This window comes from Ciconia boyciana, chromosome 5 (assembly GCF_034638445.1).
Source record: "Ciconia boyciana chromosome 5, ASM3463844v1, whole genome shotgun sequence".
NCBI lineage: Eukaryota > Metazoa > Chordata > Aves > Ciconiiformes > Ciconiidae > Ciconia > Ciconia boyciana.
Window position 1 is genome coordinate 583,877 of NC_132938.1, and position 18,372 is coordinate 602,248.

Sequence of the window (18,372 nt, forward strand, 5' to 3'; positions counted from 1 at the left end):
TCGAGGCGGGGGGACACGCGTGACGCCCTGGCCGGCAGCAGGAACCGGCACCCACAAGTTGCTGCGGGTGCCCGGCCGCCCGGTTCCCTTTCCTGGCACTCGGGGCTGCCCTCGCCGGCGTGCACCGAGGCTCTGCCAGGAAGCAGCTCCCAGTGCCGGGCCGGCTGCCGGCGATGGCCGCGGCAGGGCCGGACCTGTACGAGAGCCTGCAGATCCGCTACCCACCCGGCCCCGCTCGAGGTAAGCCCTGCCCGGCTGGGACGCTGCGGGCAGGAGCGGGCAGCGGGCTGAGCCCCTTCCTCCCCCAGCCCGGCTCCTCGGCCCGCAGTGCCGGGGTCCCCCGGGGGGCTCAGCCCCGGCTCAAGCACCTCCGGCTTCTCCGCCGCAGCGCCAGCGCCCAGGTCCCCTCCGGCCGCGTCCCGCTGCACGCTGAGCACCCTCCTGGCCGTGGGCACGGTGGTGGTCCTGGTGCTGGGGGCCACCCTGGCGGCCCTCATCGCCCTGCGTAAGTGCCGCCGAGGGGGCCGCGGTGACGCCTGGCAGGGGCCGGCTGCGGGCAGGGGCCGGCAGCGGGCAGCCCTGGCACAGCGCTGACCTCCTGCCCTGCCCTTCGCAGACTTGCAGGGCCAGGCAGAACTGCGGGCAGCGCGGGCAGAGCTGGCGGCAGTGGCGGCCCCGCTGCTGCCTGACTCCAACGGTGAGTGGGACCCTGGAGCTGCCCCCGGTACCCCAGCCCCTGCCTGCAGCCCCTGCCCACAGCCCCTGCCCGCAGCCCCTGCCTGCAGCCCCTGCCCGCAGCCCCTGCCTGCAGCCCCTGCCCACAGCCCCTGCCCACAGCCCCTGCCCGCAGCCCCTGCCCACAGCCCCTGCCCGCGGTGGCGGGCAGGCCGCTGCCAGCTCCTCTCCCTGACCCCGTGGCAGGTCCCCGGAGCCCCAGCGAGAGCTCGGCAGCGGCGCAAAAGCGAAAGGAGCAGCTCGGTAACGTCCCTGGGGGGGACGCAGGGGGGGTGACACCCATCATCCCTGGGCCGCCCCGGCCCCCCCGGCCCTGGCAGCCGGCACCCCGGCCCCACGGCTGCCCGCTCCCCAGGGCGGTGGCTGCAGGGGCTGTCCCTGGGCTGGCGGTACCACCGGGGGAAGATCTACTACTTCTCGGCCGAGCAGAAGCCCTGGGGCGAGGCGGAGGCCGCCTGCCGCTCCGTGCACTCCCACCTCGCCTCCATCACAGGCCCCGAGGAGCAGGTGGGTGCGCGGGGCTGCAGCACCCATCGCCGGCCCCTCCTGCCTGCCCTGCCCTGCTGCTGCCTGCTCCCGCGCACCCTCCTGCCCACGTCCCCCCCTGCCCATGCATCCTCCTACCCACACGCCCTCCTGCCTGCGTGTCCTCCCACCCATGCCACCTCCTGCCCGCGTCCCCTCCTGCCCGCGTCCCCTCCTGCCCACGTCCCCTCCTGCCCACGTCCCCTCCTGCCCACGTCCCCTCCTGCTCACATCCCCTTCTGCCTGTGCATCCTCCTGCCCGCGTGTCCTCCTACCCGTGCCACCTCCTGCCTGCGTCCCCTCCTGCCCCTGTCCCCTCCTGCCCGCATCCCCTCCTGCCCACGTCCCCTCCTGCCCACACACCCTCCTGCCCCTGTCCCCTCCTGCCCACATCCCCTTCTGCCTGTGCATCCTCCTGCCCGCGTCCCCTCCTGCCCATGTCCCCTCCTGCCCACGCCCCCTCCTCCCCCCGTCCCCTCCTGCCCATGTCCCCGCCTGCCCACGACCCCTGCTGCCCACGGCCCCGCCTGCCCGCATCCCCTCCTGCCCATGTCCCCTGCTGCCCACATCCCCTCCTGCCCGCATCCCCTCCTGTCCACGCCGCCTGCTGCCCGCAGCTTCTCCTGCCCCTGTCCCCTCCTCCCCATGTCCCCTCCTGCCCGCATCCCCTCCTGCCCACATCCCCTCCTGCCTGCATCCCCTCCTGCCCACGTCCCCTGCTGCCCGCATCTTCTCCTGCCCCTGTCCCCTCCTGCCCGCGTCCCCTCCTGCCCGCGTCCCCTCCTGCCCGCGCCCCTGCCCACGGCCCCTGCCCGCGCCCCGTGCCCTGTCCCGCAGGACTACCTGGCGCGGGAGGCGAGGGGAGGATCCTACTGGATCGGGCTGGTGGCCACGGGCCTCGGGGGCTCCTGGCGCTGGGTGGACGGGGCCAACTACTCCCAGGCCCAGAGGTGAGTGGGGCTATGGGGGGGATGGAGGCACCGGCACCCCCGGCACCCCCCCCCGCTGACCCCGCTCTGCCCCGGCAGTTTCTGGGCGGCGGGGCAGCCGGACAGCACGGACCACGGGCAGTGGGGCCGGGAGGGCTGCGCCCAGATCCACCCCGTGGGCAACGGCCTCTGGAACGACCACAACTGCAACTTCACCTTCCCCTGGATCTGCAAGAGGGACCTGAGCGTGTCCTGACGCCCCGCTGCCGGACCCGCTGCCGGACCCGCTGCCGGACCCACCGCCAGCCCGCTCGCCCCACACACACGTGCCGGACGAGCCCCCCAGGGACCTCCGCTCCCCCCTGCAGCGGGGCAGCTCCCGAGCGAGCGCCTGTGCCACGACGCTGCCGCCGCCGCCGCTCCGGACCCTGGTGCCGTCCTGGCGCTGCCCCCCGCGCCGAGAGCCTTTTGCTCGGCTCTGATTAAACTGCGCCCGCTGCACCTCCTCCGCTGCCCCTCCGAGGGGGGTTGGCTCCATCGCCCCTGCAGCCCCCCGCACGCGGCGAGGTCCCCCCCAGCCCGGCCCTGCCCGCCTTGGGGACCTTCGCTGGCATCACCCGCAGTGCCACGGCTCTTGTGCCGTGGGGGTCCCACGGATCCAGCCTCCTCGCCCTGCGAGCGCGGCGGGAGGAGGCACCGGGACCCCTCTGCGCCCGCAGCCCCCACCGGCGCGCCTGGCGGGACCCCAGCCAGCATCGCGGCCTCAGAGACCCACCGCAGCCGAAGCCCGGCACCGCCGATGCCCAGTGCCGCTCCCCGGGTGCTTCAGCTTTACCGGTGCGGTTATGGGGGGAAGCGTTTTGGGGTCCCGCCCCCCCCCCGACAGCCCCTCCGCAGGGCCGGGTGGGTCGGTGCCGGCTCCTGCCACCTCCCAGGGTGTCACACGCATCCCCCCCCACCCTGAGCGGCATCATCTGGGGACAACCAACCCCCCGTGCCGGGCACGCGGCCGTGTCCTGCCCCGCCGCCTGTTTATTTAATCCACCCCGGTGACCCCGCTGCACCCCGCCGGCTGCCCTGTCCCCCCCGGGGTCCCTCCTGTCCGAGGTGACAGACCCCCGCCTCCAGCCGTCCTGTCCCACGGCAGAGGGGACCTGCGCTGCCCGCGGCCGCTGCTCCCCCACCGGGGACCCCCCCGCCTGCCCCGAAGCACCCGGCCGGGGAGACCCCAAGCCGGGGTCCCTCGCGCGGAGGGGACGGAGGTGCCCGGCGCCCGTCCGTCCTTCGAGCTGGCAGGTGGGAGGTTTGCAGAACCCCCCGGGGGAGAACCATCTCTTTTTTAACGCCCATTTACGGCCCCGCGGAGCCATCGCCCGCTGCCGCGTGCGCACGAAGCCGGCTCCCGATGGATTTTTCCGGGGATGGCTATTAGCCCTCCCACGATGGCATCTGGGGGGGATAAACAGATTAAAAACCTGCTCTTTGCTGGCTCGTTGCTCTTTATTCCTGAGCCGCTTTTCCCGTCCGTCCCGCTGGGCTTTGGCGACCATCTCGGATCCCTCCCTCGTCCCTCTCTCCGAAATATCGGCGGGGTGCCGGGCAGGGATGCCGGCTGTAGCTCAACGGGATGCTTTGATGCCCATCTCCCGGTCCATTGCCTGGAGGAAACGTTCGTTGAGGAAAAGCATCTGGCCGTGGGGCAGGAGCCGATCGAGGAGGAGGTCGGCGGTCTCGGGTCGGAGCAGGACGTCGGCGCCGGGGCCGAGGAGGCGCAGGGAAGCGAGGAGGCGGGGGGCCAGGCGGCGCAGGGTGATTTCGGCCAACGAGAGATTCTCTTGGGGGTCACAAACCAAGGCGAAGGCGAGGGCCAAAACCGATAGCCAGGCTACCGTCACCCGTTCGGGGAAGGGGTCCCCGGGAGGCAGCTGGAAAAGTCCCCCCGGGGCGTCTTGCAGGGCCATCGGCTCATCGGGGAGCTGGGGAGTTGGGGAGGACGGGCACCCCGAGGACGACTGAAGCAGCCGGCACTGGGAGGTCACTTGCCTGGGAGAGAAGGGGGGACCCCCGTGTTAAGACCCCCCCACCCCCATTCAAGGGACAGGGTGACCCTCTCTGTTGGGGGGCCAGGGCTCGGCGGGACCCCGGGGCCGTGGGACCACGGCCCCGGGGTCCCGCCGAGCCCTGGCCCCCCAAAAGGGGGCTGTCACAGTTCTGGGGGCCCACTGAGCCCAGAACCCCCAGGAAGGGGGTGTCACTGCCTTGGGGGTCCCGCAAAGCCCAGGAGCTCCCCTAAAGAGGGGTAGCATGGCTGTGGGGCTCCCAGGCAGAAGGGGGGTATCATGGGGGGTATCACCTCCCAGGGGTCCCAATGAGCCCAGCTCCCCCCCCCCCCAAAAGCGGGGGATATCATGACCATGGGGGTCCCAGGGAGAGGGAGGGGTGACATGGCCCTGGGGGTCCCGATGACCCTGGGGCTGATGGGGGGTGCCACAACGCTGGGGGTCCCGGGGGGGTGCTCACGGTCCCAGGGGTCCCAGCAGGCCCAGCATCCCCAGAAAGGGGGGTCCCAGGGAGGGGCTGTCACTGCTCTGGGGGTCCCGCCAAGTCCAACCCCCCCCCAAAAGGGGTGTCACAGCCCTGGGGGTCCCGATGATGCTGGGACTGATGGGGGGGGGGTGCCACAACCCTGGGGTCCCGGGGGGTGCTCATGGTCCCGGGGGTCCCAGCACCCCCAGGAAGGGGGTCCCAGGGAGGGGTGTCACTGCCCTGGGGGTCCCGGGGGGTGCTCGCGGTCCCGGGGGTCCCAGTGGCCCCAGCAGCCCCAGGAAGCGGGGTCCCAGGGAGGGGGTGTCACTGCCCTGGGGGTCCCGGGGGGGGTGCTCACGGTCCCGGGGGGTCCCAGCACCCCCAGGAAGGAGGGTCCCAGGGAGGGGGTGTCACTGCCCTGGGGGTCCCGGGGGGGGTGCTCACGGTCCCGGGGGCCCCAGCACCCCCAGGAATGGGGGTCCCAGGGAGGGGGTGTCACTGCCCTGGGGTCCCGGGGGGGGTGCTCACAGTCCCGGGGTCCCAGCACCCCCAGGAAGGGGGTCCCAAGGAGGGGGTGCCACAACCCTGGGGGTCCCGGGGGGGTGTGCTCACGGTCCCGGGGGTCCCAGCACCCCCAGGAAGGGGGGTCCCAGGGAGGGGCTGGCACCGCCCGGGGCCCGGGGTGTCGCGGGTACCTGGCCACGGCCAGCAGCTGCTCCTTGCGGCGGAGGCGCTGCCGGGGGGGGTCCCCAGGGGCCGGGGGGGTCCCGGGGGGGGTCCCGAAGGTGCGCGCGTACAGCACGCGGCAGGGGGCGGGGCCCGGGGGGGCGGGGCCGGGGGGGTCCGGCCCGCCCAGCGCCAGCAGCAGCACCGCCCGCACCATGGCAACGCCGCCGCGACCCCGGCCCGCCGCCCGTCACGTGGGACGGGCGGGAGGAGTCGGCCCGCCCCTCCGCCCGCTGCTATTGGTCAGCGGCGGGTGCCGGGGGTCCCGCTCGGATTGGCGGAGCGGGCGGGAGGGCGGTGGTTGGGCGATGGGGAAGGGAACGGCCGCGGCGATTGGTTGGCGCTGGGAGGGGGCGGGGAGTTTGGCGGCTAGCCGCTGCGCGTGACCCGCTTGGCGGTGATTGGCCAAGGCTTACGCGGGCGGCACGCTGATTGGCGGATAGGGGCTGGTGGGCGGGGTATAGGAGGAGGAAGTACGGCCTGAGAGGGGTGACAGGATGGCCCGGGGGGTGACAGGGCCTGGAGGGGACGGGGACAGGGCCTGGAGGACACAGGATCACCCGGGGGTGACAGAGCCTGGGGGGAACACAGGATCGCCCGCGGGGGTGAGAGAGCCTGGGGGGGGGGAACACAGGATCACCCGGGGGGGGGGGGGACAGGCCCAGCATGAGGGCTGTCAGCCAGGCCGGGGGATGCCCTCCCCCCTGCCCCCCCCCGGGTCACCCTCCTGCCCCATGCACGACGCTGGGGGGGGGGAGGGGGTGTCCCACCATGACCCGCAGCCCCTGCCCCGTGTGTCCCCCCCCGCGGTGGCTCCAGGAGCGCGGACAGGCTGCCCCCCCCATGCCCCAGCTGGGGCCACGCTGCTGCCATCCCGCTGCACAGGGACAACGCTAAACGGGGTCAGCGTTTGTCCCTGCCCCAGCCCCCCCCCGGGAAGCCCCGTCACCCCAACCCTCTCCCCATCACCCCAACCCTCTCCCTCTCCCCTCCAGCCCAGCCGCGACCGGGGGGCACCCACCCCCCGCAGCCCCCTTTGCTTTGCGGCACAGACCAGAGCAGGGGGGACACACGGGTTTGTTTTCCCTGCGGAACGAGTTATTAACTGGGAATATATATATATATTAAAAAAAAAATACCATAAAAATAAACAAGATGGCGGGGGACAGCCCTGGCTGAGGGGACGCTTCGAGCGCTGGGCCCCACGGATTGGGGGTGAAGCCGCTCCTGCCCCCAGCGTTAGCCCCAGCCGGCGTGGAGGGAGATGGCAAAACTACTTTAAATAAGATGGGGGGGGGGGGCCAAAAAAAAACCAACCCCAACAAACCAACCAACTCCAGCAGTCAGCAACTTCCACAACGAGGGGCACCCCCGGGGTGCTCACCCACGGGCACCCCCCGGGGCCCCCCCACAGCACCCGCTGGCTGCAAAGGAGGTTTAAGTGCTTTTCTGCAACAGTTCTGCCAATTAACGCCACTGAGGGGGGGTCCCAGCCCTCGCTGAGGGTCTGCCCAGCTCCATGCCCCCCCCCCCCCCAGGGCTCGGGGGTGGGGGGGATGTGCTGCAGCCCAGAGGCTTTCCCAGGGCCCAGGGTGCCAGGGGAAGGGGCTGAGCAAGGGGTTGGGGGGCTCCCCCTGAGCCCCATATCGCTGCTGCCAGGGAGGGGAGGGCTGGGGAGGCAGCTCTGCTTCCCCCCCCCCCCCAGGAAGGCTGAACCTGGCAGTGACTTAGGGGCTGGGGGGAGCAGTCCCAGGCATTCCTCCCCCTCCCCACTACAGCCCCCATTTAGGGTAAAACCTAACCCCTTTATACCCTTTTTTAGGGTAAAAAAAAAAGGGGGGGGGGTAAAACCACAACCCTCCCCCCCCCCCCCCCCCCCCTGGGATCAGCCATGCTGGGCAGGGCACCCAGCCCGGGGGGGCTGGGGGGGGGGGGGGGGGCGGGCAGGTTTTGGGCTGGGAGATGTTGCCCGATGGCAGCTGCGGGGTGGGTTGGGGGGCTGCGGGGGTTCCCCCCCCCCAGCACCCTCAGAAGTTCTTGAAGCGGCTGTAGAGCTCCCGCTTGCTGCGCTCGCCCGCCCAGGTACGGCTCTTCAGGCGGAACTTGCGCAGGTCCTCCTTGAAGTCCTCGTGGTGCATGGGGCGGTAGTCCTGGGGCTCGCAGTGGGTCTGGGCACCCCCGGCCCCGTCAGTGCCCGCAGGGCCCCCCGCTCACCCACCCCACTCCCCCCCCAGGGCACCCCAAAACCCCCCGCCGCAGTCCCCCTGCCCCTCCAGGCACCGTCCCGCCCGAGGATGCTCGGAGCCGGACCCCTCCTCGCCGCAGGACCGGGTTTGGGGAGGGGAGAGGGTGTTTCCCTCCCCCTCCTGCCAGGGACCCCCCCTCCCACATGGCGGGGGGCTCACCTGATACTGGGGGAAGAACTCCCGGTAGCCCCCCTTCAGGACGTAGAGCTCGGGGTAGTGGAGGTGGGGGTACTCGTTACAGGCTCGGTCCTTCTCCCTGACGAACCGGCACCTGCGGGACAGGGATTGTCACCGAGGCAGGACCGGGGGGGGGGCTTCAGCGGACCCCAGCGCCCACCCCTACCCCCCCCACTCACATCCTGGGTCCCCTCTCGGAGGAGAACTCGCAGTGGAAGATGACGATCACCCTCTTGCTGGCATCGAAGGGCACGATGGGCTTCTTCAGCAGGAACTCCTCCACGTCCTGCTCCATGGGCAGGTTGACTGCGCCCTGGGGAGGGAGAGGAGGCACCTTCATCCCCCCCCCCGCCTCCCATTTCATCTCAATACGCTGCCCCCCCACCCGAGCATCCCCCCCATCTACATCGCTCTTCCTCCTTCCAGTTGGGGCTCAGCACCTTTGGGGAGCCTCAACCCTTCTGGGGGGGGGGCTCAGCCCCTTTGGGGGGGCTCAGCCCCTCTGGGGTTTGATGGTTTGAGGCCCCCCCACCCCCCAGCCCCGAGGGGCACGGCGGCGGTTCTGACCTTGATGTGGCCTCCCTCGTACTCGTAGGGGTACCTGCAGTCCACGATCACGCAGCTCTCGATGAGGCTGCTGAACTGCCCCGCCAGCACCGCCACCATCTGCGGGGGGGAGCCCGTCACCGGGGTGGGGGGACATGGGGGGGGGGGGGGGCCAGGCAGGCAGCCCCAGGGTGGGGGGGGGTTGGGGGAGAGGCTGCTGCTCGCTTACCATTTCGGGGGAAATGTACTTCAGGTCCTGGTGCTTCCCCTCCACCGTCTGCAGGAGGTAAGCCTGGAGGAGAGGTGGGGTGCCGGGTCAGGATCCGTCCCGGGGGGGCTGTCACCCGCTCCCCCCCCACACCCCCCGTCCTTGAGGTCTGCTCCCCCTGCTCCCACGGCCGTGGCACGGTGCCGGCACCATGACCGGGCTCTTCCGGCTGGAAAGTCACAGACCCAAGTCCCCTTGTCCCCAAGGCGAGGGCCACCAGCTGGCGTTGGGCTCTTGCACTGGTGCAGGGCCCCCGCTGACAGCCCCTCTGCTTTGGGGGGGGGGGGGGGGGGGGGCAGCACCCCCAGGCCTGCGGCATCCCCACCTTGGAGAAGTCCCCGATGAGCTCCCGGTGGTCGTTGGCCAGCAGGTTCTCGATCTCCTCGTGGCAGAAGGACCGGGAGCGCAGCAGCCGCGCTTTCTGCGGAGACACAAGCCACGGACACCCCGCCGGCGTCAGCGAGGGTGCCGGCAGAGCCGCGGCACGGGGCAGCCCTGCCGGGGACGGGCTGGACCGCGGCAAGGACGCCTCACCCCATCACCCACCGGCTCTGCCGCCTCCTCGCCGGGGGTACCGGCCACGCTCCTCCGCCGCTTGGTTTTGACGGGGGTGTCCCTGTCCTGGGGCCGCTCTATCCGCTTCAGGATGGGCCTGATGACGCTGCTGGGCATCGAGGGCGAGCGGAAGAGCTGCCGGCACTTGCTGCGCTTCGCAGGACACTGTGCGGGGAGAGCCCGCGTTGCTGCCCGGGGGTCCGGCATCCCCCCCCCCACCACCGGCACCGTGAGGGCACGGGGACAAGGGTCCCGCTCCGGTGGCCGCACACCGCCCAGGGTGAGCCCAAAGCCCCTGGGCTGGTGCTACTCACCAACCAGCCCCTTTGCCGGGGACCCTCACACCCCCAGACCCCCCCCCCCCGGCTCCTTGGAGACCCCATCCACCCCCCCCGAGGCGCCCACGTACCGGCTCTGCCTCCTCCTTCCTCACCAGCGGCGCGGTCAGCAGGTTCTCCATCCCCTGCGGCACGTCAGCATCGCTCTGCCGGGGCGGCAGCCGGGGGGGGAGAGGCACAGGAGGGAGTGAGGTGGGGGTCGAGTCCCACCAGCCGCTTCCCAGCCCCCCTGGGCAGGGGTGGAGCCCATGCCCAGGGTCCCTCCAGCCCCGCAGCCCCCCCAGGCAGAGGAGCCCTCCCTACCTTCATCTCCTCCTCACCCAGGATCTCCATGAAGCCATCATCTTCCTCCTCAGACATGGAGGAGGTCAAGGAGCACCGGCGGAGTACGATGGGGCTCTCGCCCTCGGAGACGTTTTCCTTCTCGGGGGTGTCGAACTGGGGAGGGCACAGCCCCACGGCTCAGGAGTGGGGCCAGCCCCACGCCAGCCCTGTTTGGAGACAGGGTGGCCCAACGCCCCCCTCCCCCCCCCCCCCCAGACCCCCATCCTCGGGTCTCCAGGGTAAACGTGGGGGTCGGAGCAGCAGGTCCCCGCTCAGCAGCCCCTGCAGCAGGAGCCCCCATCCCCGGAGCCCCCCAGACCCCCCCAGCCCCTCTCACCAGCAGGTCGGGCGCGGAGCTGGGTCTCTGGGCCAAGGCGTCCCTTCCCGCAGCCCCATCGCCGGCGGGCAGCCGGCCGCGCTGACCCGGCCTCTGCGGCTTCTTGAAGACAAACCCCTCCTGCATCGGGGGGGGCACGGCGTTAGCAGCCCCCTGCCCCTTCCCCGGCCCCCCCCCGGCCTCGCTGCCCCCCTCACCTTGTCCTCGGGCTCCCTCTGCTCGCTGGCCCTGTGGCCGTTGAACTCCCGGGAGTGGGAGATGTCCTTCAGGACCGGGCTGGCCCCCAGGAATTGCGGCTGTGGGGCAGGCGGGGGGTGAGAGGTGCTGTGCAGCCCCTGCCCTCCCCGGCTCCATCCTCCTCCTCCTCCTCCTCCTCCGCTCAGCCCTGCAGAGCCCTCGGGACTTACCGGCAGCGAGTGGATCCTCCGGATAGGGAGCTTATTGCTGCAAGCAGCAGGGAAAGAAAAGGATCGAGTGAGAGAGCGCGTGCCGGACCGGCGGCGTCCCAGAGACCCCCCATGCCCCCGCCGTGGGGCGAGACCTCCCCAGAGCTGTCACAGCTCCTACAGGACCCTCGGGCAGCGAGTGCTCCAGGCACAAAGCAACACCGATGGCCTGATCCGGACCCTGGGAAGGGCACGGGGACAGGCGGGCTCTTGGGTCTGGACACGGGGACAGCCTGGCTTTCGGGTCTGGGCACGGGGACAGAGCCCCTTCACTTACTTTTTGAGAATCCTCCCGGACTCCAGGATCGCTTTCTCGAAGCTGTGGGGAGAGGGGAGCTGGGGTTGGGGGGGGGGAGCGAGCCCTGTGCCCCAGCCCGGGCAGCCCAGGAACCCCGGGGATGGGCAGCCCCAGCCCTTGCAGCGCTCCCACCCCCGGCAGGGGCCGGCAGCCGAGCAGCTGGAGCTTTCAGCCCCACAAAGGGTTAAATCTCCATCTGGACACTGCTGGTTTCAGGCTGGAGACCCCAGTCTGGGGCTGGGGAGGGGAGGGGGGGGGGCAGCACGCCGGGGTGGTCCGGGGCACCCCACTGACCTCGCTCCGCGCCCAGACAAAGCCGGCGGCAGAGCCCCACGCGGGGCGGCGGCGGCGCCCGCTCCCCACCTGTATGTAAATCCGCCCGCGGCGGGGACGCTGGGGCTGCTGGCCGGTGGCCATATGGCCCCGCCATGGCAGGACGGGGACCGGCACGTCCCCCCCACCCCAGCCGAGCGCACCCAGCCCCACGGCTGCCCCGGCCCCACCATCTGCCCCCGGTTACTCATTCACCCGGCACATCTGCCGGGGCCGGGCTCTGCCAACGGCCGGCGAAGCCACCGGCACGGCACCGGCATGGGGGGGGTCTCGGGTGCGTCCCTCCAGGGTGGGGGGGGGGCAGAGCCCCTCAGCCCTGCACGGGGCAGCACTGCAGAGCTTTGCACCCTGCACCCCCCAACCTGTGGGGCCCATGCAACAGCACCCCAAGGCTCCCCAGGGAGGTTGGGGGGGGGGGGGGTGTTGGGAGCCCAGGGTGGGTGCTCAGCACCCTCGCCCCGCTGCATGGCAAGGCAGCGAGCCGGCAACCAGCCGTCCCTGCCGGCATAGCCCGGAAGAGGATTTGGCCCAGCCGCGGCAAGGCAGCACCGCGCGGGCTTCCTGCCTGCACCCGCTGCCAGACCCCTGCCTGCACCCGCTGTGCCGAGCACCAGCGCTGACGGCCCCGCTCGCCCCACTGCAGGGTGGTTTCGCACCCCCCCAGAAGTAAATTTGGGGGGGCGGGGGTGGGCACAGCCCCCCAGCAAGGCTGGGACAGGCTGAGACCGGGCCCCGCAGGCAGCCCGGGGAGGGCGAGGGGGTACTCACACTTCCTCCAGCGCCGTGGGGTCCTCCTGCGTGGGGGAGTCCAGCCCCACTCCTGCGGGAACAAGGGGCAGAGGTAGCACCGGGGTGGGGGGGAATCGGGCCCCACCGGGGACCGAGCCCTGCCCTGCCCCAGACCCGCTCCGGCACGGCACCGGCACCACTCCTGCGGGCTCCTTCGCAGGATGCGGCCGGGCAGAGGAGCCCCCCACGTTCCCCACGGCTCCAGCCAACACTGGGGAGGGAGGGGGCCGCGGCCGGTGGTACCCGCCGTGTGCTCGTGGGGGGCCCTCACGCAGCCCCCCCCCCCCCGGCGTGGTTGGGGGGCTGGCACTGACCCTGGGAGCACCCGTCCTGGCCAGGATGCCCCACGTCACCCCGGCCAGCGACCCCGCCGGGGTGGTCCCTGGCCGAGCCCCCCCGGGGAGCGGGGCCGGGGGGGGGGCTCTCGCCCATCGTCCCCCGCAGGGAAGGGGCCGCAGTCGGAAGCGCGGGGGAGGAAGCCCCGGTTTGAAGCCGGCGCGGGCCCAGCGCCCGGCTGGAGCCACTCGGAGCGGGGCCCGGCTCCCACGTGCACCCCAAGAAGCCCCCAGCCGCAACCCCCCCTCCCCGCCTCCCCAGCCGCTCGGCCAGGCCCCCACCCCACACGCGGGGGCCCCCTGCCCACGCACCCTTCACCCCGCTGCCAGGAGACACCCCCCCCCCGCCTCCCTCCTCCCAGGGCCGGGGGGCCGCAGCAGCGCCCACCACTCACCCGCATCCGAGGACTCGGAGGAGACGGAGCCCCGGGAGGAGCCGGCGGCCACCGACCGCAGGGCCCGGCCGGGCCGGTGGCTCTGGGCGGACGGCCCCGCCACCCGCCGCTTCGGGGTGTCCCAGTGGCTGCGGGCAGGGCGGAGGGGGGGTCAGCCCGTGGGGACCCCCGGTACCCCGGTGCCCCTCGCCCCTTCCCCGGGGGGGGGGGACGGGAGCAGCTGCAGGGGCTAAGGGGGGGACGACACGGACACACCAAAACGCCTTAACCCCCCCCACCCCCCATGGCAGGGTGGCACCCCCGGGCTCAGCACAGGCTGCCCCGAGCCACGCGTGGGGCAGCCCGTGTCCCCCAGCAGCCCGCAGGAGGAGCCACGCGTGGGGCTGCCCGCGTCCTACAGCAGCCGCGTCGCGGGGCAGCCCGTGTCCCCGGGGCCCACAGGAGCCACGCGTGGGACAGCCCGCGTCCCCCAGGAGCCTCGTCGCGGGGCAGCCCGCGTCCCCCAGGAGCCCGCAGGGGGAGCCACGCGTGGGGCAGCTCGCGTCCCCCAGCAGCCACGCGTGGGGCAGCCACGCGTGGGGCAGCCCGCGCCCCCCCGCAGCCCCCCCGCGGCCCCCTCACCTGCCCAGCCCCGCCAGGCTGCCCATGTCCAGCGCCAGCGTGGTGACCGGCGACAGCCCCGCCCGCCCCGCCAGCCCCCGGCCGCCCCGCGCCGCCATGGCCGCGCAGCGCGGGGAGAAGCCGGTTCAGAGCCGGGTTTCAGCTGGGCTCCTCCGCACGGACGGGCTCTCCCTGCCGCCGGGCCGGGCCGTGCTGGGCCGGGCCGGGCCGTGCCCGCTCCCGTCTCCGGTTCGGGGGGGACCCGGCCGGCGCGCGCCGCCGCCGCCCCTATTTATATAGGAAAAATAACGGGGAGCGGCGCGGCGGGAGCCGAGGGGGCGGGCACGGGCGGGGGGCAGGGCCACGGCCCGGCCCGGGGGGGCAGGGCACGGGGGGGCATGGCCCAAAGTAGGGGCAGGGCACGGGGGGCACACACAGCTGGGGTGGGGGACATGGCTGGGGGTGCGGGGGCACGGCCCAAAGTGGGGACAGGGCACGGGGGGGGCAGAGCCGGGGGACACATGGTTGGGGGCATGGCTGGGGGGGACACAGCTGGGGTGGGGGGACATGGCTGGGGGATGTGGCTGGGGGCATGGCCCCAAAGTGGGGACAGGGCACCGGGGGGCATGGCTGGGGGGACGGACATGGCTGGGGGGACACAGCTGGGGTGGGGGGCATGGCTGGGGGTGCGGGGGCACGGCCCAAAGTAGGGGCAGGGCACGGGGGGCACACACAGCTGGGGTGGGGGGCATGGCTGGGGGTGCGGGGGGCACGGCCCAAAGTGGGGACAGGGCACGGGGGGGGGCAGAGCCGGGGGGACACATGGTTGGGGGGCCATGGCTGGGGGGGACACAGCTGGGGTGGGGGACATGGCTGGGGGTGCAGGGGCACCCCAAAGTGGGGACAGGGCACCGGGGGGCATGGCTGGGGGGACACAGCTGGGGTGGGGGGCATGGCTGGGGGGTGCGGGGGCACCCCCAAAGTGGGGACAGGGCACCGGGGGGCATGGCTGGGGGGGGGACATGACTGGGTGGGGGGCATGGCTGGGGGTGCAGGGGCACCCCCAAAGTGGGGACAGGGCACCGGGGGGCATGGCTGGGGGGGAAATGGCTGGGGGGGCATGGCTGGGGGTGGGGGCACCCCTAAAGTGGGGGCAGGGCACGGGGGCCCGGCCAGTGTGGTACAAGGGGCAGGCAGGGCCGGGGGGATGCGGGGGTGCGTGGCCGGGGCCATGGGGGCACAGAGGGACATGGGTGGGGGGTGTGGAGGGGTGCGTGGCTGAGGGGACATGGGGGGACATGGCTGGGAGGGGACATGGAGGGGGCATGGCTGGGGTGGGGGGGACATGGGGGGTGCGTGGCCGGGGGTGCACGTGGTTGGGGGGCACACAGTGGGGCGCGCAGCTGGGGAGGGTGAGGGGTGGGTGTGCGAGGGCGGACGCAGTCGCGTGTGTGTGGGCGGCGGGGGGGCCCCGGGGGGTCCCGGTGTTCGCACACGGGCCCCTCCTGGCCCCCTGCCCCCAGCCACGTGCCAGCTCCAGGGCCCGGAGCGGGTGCTGGGGGGTGCTGGGCTCAGCCCCAGTGCGAGCTGGGATCAGACTGGGAGCCAGCCCCGCACTGGGAAGGGAAGGGGCCACGCTGCGCCCCCCCCCCAGCCCCAGAAAAAGCCGGAAAATCAAAATACCCCTCCCCACAGGGCCCAGCTCCCCGGCCCGCGGGGACCGGGACCGCCGCTGCCCCGCACGGCTGCCCCTCGCCCCCTGTTCCCCCGGGGGTCCCGGCTGGGTGCCCCCCACCCCTCCCGGCTTTGACACCCGCCGGTGCCACACGCCACGTGCCACCGGGCCACGGTGCTGCCTGAAACCCAAACCTGCTGCCCTGGTCCCCCCGCCCCGGGCATGGACCACCATCCGTCCCTCTGTCTGTCTGTCCGTCTGCCTGGGGCGGGGGTCTCCAGCCCGGCCGGGGGCTCTCTGACGGAAAGCTGGGCGGGAATGCGGCGGGCGGCTGCGGCCTGGGTGGCCGTCCCGCTCTGTCGTCCATTGTCCCCAGCCCCATTCTTTCCTTTCAGAGGGGAAAAGAAAAGAGGAGGGGGTGGCCGGCGTGGAGACCCCCTCCCCAGCCGGGGCAGGGGCAGGCGAGGGGGCGGCTCTCCCGGCCGGGGGGCTTTCGGCCCCGCTGGCTGCGGTGACACCCCCGTACCGGCCAGATCCTGCTCTCCCGGCGCGAGCGCAGGGCACGGGGGTCCCGCATCCCCCCCCCAAGGGACACCAGGCACGTCCCAGCACATCCCAGCGCAGCAGCGGGGCTGGGGGTCCCCGGGCTGTGGGGCTGGAGGAGCAGGGGGGGCCAGGAGGGGCCCGTGTGCGAACACCGGGACCCCCCCCCAGGGCCGCACCGTCGCCCACAGACACGCGACTGCGTCCGCCCTCGCACACCCACCCCTCACCCTCCCCAGCTGCGCGCCCCACTGTGTGCCCCCCAACCACGTGCACCCCCGGCCACGCACCCCCATGTCCCCCCACCCCAGCCATGCCCCCTCTATGTCCCCTCCCAGCCATGTCCCCCCATGTCCCCTCAGCCACGCACCCCTCCACACCCCCCACCCATGTCCCTCTGTGCCCCCATGGCCCCAGCCACGCACCCCCCGCACCCCCCGGCCCTGCCTGCCCCCTTGTACCACACTGGCCGGGCCCCCACGTGCCCTGCCCCCACTTTGGGGGTGCCCCCCGCACCCCCAGCCATGCCCCCCCGTGCCCTGCCCCCCACTTTGGGGCCGGGCCCCCCCCGCACTCCTGGGTGGCTGCGGGATGTCCTGCCTGGCCACCAAGGGCTTTAATTGCTTCCAGCCACAGCAGGCTGGGCTGGGGGGCTCCCGGGGGGGCTGCGGAGCCCCCTTTGCCCGCAGCAGGACCCGCACAAGCCCCATCGACTCCTCTCCGCGGCGGGATGCAGGGGTGGGCCCCCCCAGAGCCCCCCACCTCCCCGGGGTGCCGCTGCCTGCCCCGGTGCAGGGGGCTCGGGGCCGGGGCACGGCGTGGGGCGGGGGGCTCCAGGGGCTGGAGGAGGCTGGCTCGCTTTAATGGCCGCACAGCAAGAGCTGCCATAAAGATTACTCTAATTAACGAGGACGGGGGGGTGGGGGGGGGGAGGCTGTTCTCCCCGGCCCCACAGCCCCAGCCCCACGGCATCCCACCCCCCCCGGGCAGCTGCAGCGTCCCACCGCCTCCCTGAGCCCCTCACCCAGCGTGGGACCCCCACCCGGGGGACGAGCTCGCCCCACCCCAGGAAATATTCCCCCGGCATCCCCTTTTCCCTCCGCTTTCCCTCCCGGCCTGGCTCTTCTGGGGAGGGATTTGCACCAAAAACGCCGACATCTGCCCCGCGAGCTTTCGCCGGGCCACGGAAAACCCGTTTTCCGCCCCAAGAAGTTTTCACGGCAAAGCATGCCCACGCGGCTGGATTTTTCCCAAATCCTTTATATTTGAATATAAAGAATATTCACTCCATATATTCTTTACATTTATATTATACGGGGCGGCCGCGGCAGGACCCCGGTGCTCTCGGCGCTGGCACCGGCGATGGGGTGATGCGGGGAAGCGGGAGCCTTGTATGGGTGCCGGCTCCTCGGCGCTGGCCCCATGGGATCTGTGGGGCAGCGTCAGCCTCGGCCCCACGCGTGGAGTGGCGTGGCGTGGCATGATGGCAGGGGACGCAGGGGGAGGGCACCCGTGGTCCCCGGCGTGGCAGCGTGTCGGGCGAGCATGCACAGCGACGCGGCCGGTGTCACCGTGGGCATCGCGAAGCCACGGGCCCCGGGGCGGAAATGCGGCAGCTCTGGGTAGGGGTCGCGGCTGAAGAACGGTGCAGGCGGCGAGCGGGGGGGGTCACCCACCTCCCAAGCCGCGGGGCGTGCGGGGTTCCGGGGTGCTTTAGCACCAAAATACAGGATTTGAGAGGTTTTAAAGACTTCAGATGGTGGTGAGCTGGAGGAACGCAGGAGGAGGAGGAGGAGGATGGTGGCAAGGAGATGCCGAGGGGCTGGCGGTGGCGGTGGCACGGGACGCGGCTCTGCCGGCACAGCCGGGACCCACGGCGGAGGCTCTGGGTGAGGCTGCAGTTTTGGGAGCTGCGGCCGGAGGGTCCTGGGGTTCCCGGAGCAAAACCTCCCTACCCCGAAGCATCCTTGGCGGCGGCGGGGAGGAAGCTGGGGGGGGGGGGGGGGGGCAAAAGGGCGTCTCCGTCCCCCCCTTTCCTGTTTTGCTGCTTTCTGCTCCGCGCACCCGGGGGAGGCTGCGGCTGCCGCCCGCTCCTGCGGCTCGGGGCCCGGGGACGGTGGGTGCTGCCACCAACCCTGCCCCGCCACGGAGAGGGGGTTTCTGGTTCAACATGCAGAATTTGGTTCTGGTTTGGCCAAAAATAACCCCTTTCGGGCTGCTTTTCTCTTCAGTGAGAAGCAAACCAGGAGTGAAACCCCATCGGCCCCGCCTTTCGCAGCTGCTGCTGCGGCCAGAAGAGGGGCAGGGTGGGGAAACTGAGGCAGGCATCCCGCAGGGCTGCTGGTGGCAGAGCCGGAGCTCCCGGGTCTGGGCCCCGCCGTGGCGAGGGAGCGGCAGGGACCGAGCAGGCGGCAGCGGCAGATAAACCGCCCCGTCGGCGGGAGCCGTCCCCACGCTGTCCCCGTCCCACCTCGCCGGGGACCAAGCCGCCGACGGGGCTTATCGGCGTCCCCAGCGCCTCACTCGCCCCCGGTATCGCTGCCGCAGCGCCGTAATCTGCCCAGTCCCGCCCGTGTGCCCGGGCGATGGAGCAGCCCCCAGGGTGCCCGAGCCACGGCACCGACCCCGCGCCTCCCGGTTTGGTTCGTGCCGCGCTTTCAGCCAGCTCCTCTGCTCGGCTTCGCCGGGTGGGAGCCCGCAGCACGGCTGCCAGGAGCCGCGGCCGG

At 72.6% G+C, this 18,372-nt stretch overlaps 2 protein-coding genes across 3 annotated transcripts; both read right to left on the minus strand.

Annotated features, from left to right (window-relative positions):
* Window positions 1-3,664: 3,664 nt before the first annotated feature.
* On the minus strand, window positions 3,665-5,914 carry AP5S1 (adaptor related protein complex 5 subunit sigma 1). The gene is made up of 2 exons (XM_072861880.1): window positions 5,411-5,914; window positions 3,665-4,232 (listed from the first exon to the last, which is right to left on the minus strand). The coding sequence occupies exons 1-2, from the start codon at window positions 5,596-5,598 to the stop codon at window positions 3,809-3,811; spliced, it is 612 nt and encodes a 203-aa protein (XP_072717981.1). The 5' UTR covers window positions 5,599-5,914; the 3' UTR covers window positions 3,665-3,808.
* A 1,448-nt stretch (window positions 5,915-7,362) lies between these two features.
* On the minus strand, window positions 7,363-13,699 carry CDC25B (cell division cycle 25B). 2 transcript variants are annotated; one of them, XM_072861412.1, is made up of 16 exons: window positions 13,450-13,699; window positions 12,829-12,956; window positions 12,078-12,129; window positions 10,956-10,997; window positions 10,640-10,676; window positions 10,430-10,528; window positions 10,233-10,352; window positions 9,875-10,009; window positions 9,643-9,717; window positions 9,213-9,398; window positions 9,004-9,099; window positions 8,640-8,702; window positions 8,432-8,530; window positions 8,044-8,177; window positions 7,847-7,958; window positions 7,363-7,609 (listed from the first exon to the last, which is right to left on the minus strand). In XM_072861412.1, exons 1-16 carry the CDS (start codon window positions 13,545-13,547, stop codon window positions 7,469-7,471), a joined length of 1,617 nt encoding a protein of 538 aa, XP_072717513.1. In that variant the 5' UTR covers window positions 13,548-13,699; the 3' UTR covers window positions 7,363-7,468. The 2 variants fall into 2 exon arrangements, with proteins under 2 accessions (XP_072717513.1, XP_072717514.1); XM_072861413.1 differs by having other exon boundaries at window positions 7,364-7,609; window positions 9,225-9,398; window positions 13,450-13,698.
* Window positions 13,700-18,372: the final 4,673 nt, after the last annotated feature.

Bases quoted from the DNA above. Each gene is read 5' to 3' on its own strand.
- AP5S1 (XM_072861880.1), bottom strand. From the start codon at position 5,598: ATGGTGCGGGCGGTGCTGCTGCTGGCGCTGGGCGGGCCGGACCCCCCC. The intron at 4,233-5,410 runs GTACCCGCGACA...CTTCTCTCCCAG, and splicing joins CAGCTGCTGGCCGTGGCCAG to GCAAGTGACCTCCCAGTGCC.
- CDC25B (XM_072861412.1), bottom strand. From the start codon at position 13,547: ATGGCGGCGCGGGGCGGCCGGGGGCTGGCGGGGCGGGCGGGGCTGTCG. The intron at 12,130-12,828 runs GTGAGTGGTGGG...TTGTTCCCGCAG, and splicing joins CTCCGAGTCCTCGGATGCGG to GAGTGGGGCTGGACTCCCCC. The intron at 9,100-9,212 runs GTGAGGCGTCCT...GTGTCTCCGCAG, and splicing joins CAGAGCCGGTGGGTGATGGG to AAAGCGCGGCTGCTGCGCTC.